The sequence below is a fragment of the Aptenodytes forsteri genome, unplaced genomic scaffold (genome assembly GCF_000699145.1).
Source record: "Aptenodytes forsteri isolate BGI_AS27 unplaced genomic scaffold, ASM69914v1 Scaffold217, whole genome shotgun sequence".
Lineage (NCBI taxonomy): Eukaryota > Metazoa > Chordata > Aves > Sphenisciformes > Spheniscidae > Aptenodytes > Aptenodytes forsteri.
The window spans coordinates 8,217,724-8,222,165 of record NW_008796222.1 but is presented as its reverse complement, the minus strand read 5'-3'; the positions used below and the strand labels follow the sequence as shown (position 1 = coordinate 8,222,165).

The window sequence follows — 4,442 nt, the reverse complement described above, 5'->3', positions numbered from 1 at the left end:
CGCGGCCCCCCGCGCCCGCCGCCCTCAACCCCTGGGACGTGATGCTCTGCGTCTCCGGCACTGCCATCGCCTGCGAGAACGCCCTGGTGGTGGCCATCATCTGCTACTCGCCCGCCCTGCGCACCCCCATGTTCGTGCTGGTGGGCAGCCTGGCCACGGCCGACCTCCTGGCCGGCCTCGGCCTCATCCTCAACTTCGTTTTCCAGTACGTGATCCGCTCCGAGACGGTCAGCCTGCTGACGGTGGGCTTCCTCGTCGCCTCCTTCGCCGCCTCTGTGAGTAGCTTGCTGGCCATCACGGTCGATCGCTACCTCTCTCTCTACAACGCCCTCACCTATTACTCGGAGAGGACGGTGCTCTGCATCCACACCATGCTGGCGGGGGCCTGGGGGGTCTCCCTCTGCCTGGGGCTGCTGCCCGTCCTGGGCTGGAACTGCCTCCACGACCGCGCCGCCTGCAGCGTCGTCAGACCCTTGACCAAAAGCAACGTGACGCTGCTGTCCGCCTCTTTCTTTCTCATTTTCCTCATCATGCTCCATCTCTACATCGAGATCTGCAAGATCGTTTGCAGGCATGCCCACCAGATAGCTCTCCAGCAGCACTTTCTGACTGCTTCTCACTATGTCGCCACCAAAAAAGGAGTCTCTACCCTTGCTATAATCCTCGGGACTTTCGGGGCCAGCTGGCTGCCTTTTGCCATCTACTGTGTAGTGGGGGATCCCGACTACCCTTCCGTGTACACGTACGCCACGCTTCTACCCGCTACCTACAACTCCATGATCAACCCCATCATTTACGCCTACAGAAACCAGGAAATCCAGAGGTCCATGTGGGTGCTCTTCTGCGGCTGCTTTCAGGCTAAAGTGTCCTTTCGCTCCCGGTCCCCCAGCGATGTCTGAGTGACTTTCCTCTCTGTCGTACCACACCGAGTGACAATCTACCCAGTGAACTAGTACGGTGCCTGTTCTAAACTTCAAACTACGTCGTGAAGTCGTTGGAAACATGCTTAAGTATTAGCACTTTATACATGTTCGTATCTCTGAGAGTGGTTCGGGGTATGGAGTTTTGGGTTCTGCGGAAAAAAAAAAGTGGTTGTATATAAATTTGCACATCACATTTGTAAAGTGAAGACATTCCGATACCGCTTAATCATAGCACCTTATTTCTAGCTGCTGACCTGCCAAAACAGTGTTGCCTTTCTGAAGGGCAGAGAGAAAGAAAGTTGTGTTTGTATTTGTACGTGTGTGTGTGTGTTGGGGGGGGGGTGTATGTATGTATGTGTGTATCTATACTTTGCTGCACAATATTGATAAATTATAACATTTTGTATACAAATAAAAACATGTAAGATGTAGTATAACTTTGTGTGTTTAGATGCTTTTAGAAATAAGAGAGCTGGCAAATTTGCCAGTTGAGCGAAGTCCCTTTGTTTACTTTTGAAAGCTCCCCATGTAATTCTGCCTAAAGAGATCATCATTCACTATGGAGATGAAATACCGCGCCAAGAAAGGCACCTTCCTGCTTGCTTGCTTGTTTGTTCTCTTTAGTCTGACGAAGAGAGAGTAATGAAGAGCACAAACTCCTTTTTATTCTCCAGCAACCAAAGAAACAAAAAGCCCAGTCAAATAGGCTGCTAATTACAGTCATTTGCCAGGTTTCCAGTAGCTTTCATCTTCACGTTAAAAGTTAGCCCTTTATGATAATGCTCCATTAACAAGTTATCAAACTGGGGGGGGAAAACCGGACTCTAAGCTGGGCTCTTTTTTTCCTCTTTTAGTCTAACACTGGAGGGGAAAAAAGGAAAAAAGAAAAAAAGTCTCAGTCTTCTTTCCTAAAAGCCTGTAAAATGCCACAATAATTGACTTGCCTTATCATCCGCAGTTCTGAGGGGAACCTGAATTGTTTCATCCCCCTCTTCTTTTTGGACTGCGTGCTTTAGAAAAATCATTTAAGTGCATCTTTGCTGTCTGCCTGTCTCAGAGCAGTATAGAGTTTTCTGATAATCCCACGGCTTAGTGGCTTCAAAGAGCCCATCAGAGGTCGATGTTGTTCAGAGTTCGGAAACACTTCTTCACCCAGGTTCAAATTCACCGGCGATTGATTGATTTAGAGCAGTAACACGCGCGGCGGATTTCAGAAGCAGTGTTGCTGCTTGTTTATTTATAGTTCTGCTACATTTACATCCTGGTTACGTTACAGTTTATCACTATCATTTCAATTTGTATTTAAGGGCTGAAACAGATTACTTTTATGTGCATATAAAAAGTTTGGACTAATGTGTTTCCCAGCTTATGACTGGGCAACGCATCAAGCGTTTGCCTGCTGGAGAAGCTGGGGCCACAAGGATCCAACAAGCCTCAGCGAGGCTGTGAATCAGTAACGCTGTATTTATGTGAGTGCAATTCTTAGGAAAACCAGTATCATTTCACTGATAATACAAAGATATTTCATTTTAAAAAAACAAACCGTATTCCAGACTCTGCTAGCCCCTTTATTTTTATCAATTCTAATAATCACAAATGTGTCATTGTAATTGATGAATACCTTCAGGCACGCAGTTCATCAGGGCACTGTTGCAGTGATGTTACAAACATGATTTAAACCAGATCAAGATAGGTCAAAAGGCTGCCCGGATTAAGAACTCTGAAGTTGCTAGTGAGAAAGATTCTTTTTCCCCCCTCTTTTAAGCCCTCATCTCATATGCTGCGACTAACCTAGTAAATAAAAGAGGGCAAGGTCTGCCCTCTAGCCCTCCGGCCGGGTGGCACGGAGCGTGCCTAACCTCTTTTCCCCCTGCAAAGCCAGGGACCAAACCGCTGGGTGGGGCGTCCTGGCCCTGCTCTGTAACCTGCATAGATTCAGCCAAAGATGCTGCATCACCCACAGTAGTAACTGCTGAGAGAAAAGACCGCCGACTGCCTCGGACTGGTGAAATCTGGCAAAACTTTCTGGTAAAATGGGAAAACTTTCCATCTGCGAGGCTTTAGGCTCATAAATCTTTGTCATTCCTGTGTGGACCGCAGTAAAACCGCAGGGCAGGGTTCTGGCCATCGGTTCCCTTACTGAGTGTTTCCTGCAAGCAGCGCTCCACGCCGGGATGCAGGTACACCCCGGTACAGTACAGTTCAGTACACCCCGGCACTGAACCTGCACCCAGGTGTGAGGTGCTGAGTAAGACCTGAGCAGGCTCCTGGGAGCCCTGTGCAGGCTCTGAAGACCAGTATTGGCTCTAAAAGCCCCTAGGAGAAATTTTTTATGTGTACTTTTAGACCCTGAATTTAGGGAGACCGAATCTGCTAGAGACCACCCCTGATGCCACCTCCCTCCATTAACTCTGTCAGGAACTGGGCATCAGGGATTTTCACCATAAATTCATTAAGCAGTGACAACCCGTATAAAAATTAGATATAGAAAAACTTAGATGGGTAGAATCCTACTTCAGTAATAAACCACTTAATCCGGGAGGGAAAAGGACTTAGGTGAGTTGCTTTTCCATTTTTAGCCCAACATGTTATTTGCTTTGTTTCGTGGTTTTACTATATGATGACATTTTCAGTCTAGCACTTTCCCCAATGATTTACTGTATCTACAAAATAAAGCTGGATCCCTCCTGTTAAAAATGCAACACTTTCAAGGTATTTCCCTGAGCATTCTTCCCCTCTTCTAGGAAGCAAATTTGGGTTACAGTGATCTTAGCCATTCATTTTGTTGGGACAATACAAATGTGGGTTTTTTTCTATATACCACAGTCAGAAAGCTTTTGCTGACTCATAATTTCTGGGAAAGACTAAGGCAAAAGAAGAGAGAGTATTTTGATGGTTTTTGGTTAGCCCTGAGAGTGGAATTGACGTCAACCCACTTGCAGTAAAATACGGCCTTTCATTTTCAAAGCGAGTCCTGATCTGCAGGGATACCTGAGCAGAATAACATAAAGCAGGCTACATAATCTCTTGTCTTCCCAAACAACATCTCACTTTAGAAAAAGAAGAGCTGCAATTCCTGATGGAGGAAGTCCAGGAATTGTGTCTAGCATGATGCCTATATTTTCCTTGCTGAGTTTTTTATTGAAAGAGCATACATTTATTTGAGAAAATGGTGTGACATTTGCAGTATCTGGACCCACAAACTCCTCCTGTTGTCAGATGATGGCACTTTTACCTTGGTCATGAAATGATTTGTGGAAGACAAAAATTCCTGTAGCCCCCATTGCCAGTCGCTGGGCAGTGAGTGCATCGCCATGACCCCCACGCAGCCCCGACGGGGAGCCAGCTAGGGGGACAACCATGTACTGTGCCTGGTCTTGTATTTCCAAAAGTCAGTGGGCAACTTTGCCTGCACAGAGACTGCAGAACTGCAATAGAAATTGCCATCACCACCGGTGAGCACGGATCTTTCCTTGTCCCTGCGGGCCCGTGTGCTCTATGGTTTTTACATTCTCACGT

General features: G+C 46.9%; 1 protein-coding gene across 1 annotated transcript; it reads left to right on the top strand.

Moving 5' to 3' along the window:
* Positions 1-8: 8 nt before the first annotated feature.
* On the top strand, positions 9-899 carry GPR6 (G protein-coupled receptor 6; the record flags this gene model as incomplete). Its single annotated transcript, XM_009289162.1, has 1 exon — positions 9-899. A coding segment is annotated over one exon (891 nt), but the record flags the coding sequence as incomplete, so codon positions are not given.
* Positions 900-4,442: the final 3,543 nt, after the last annotated feature.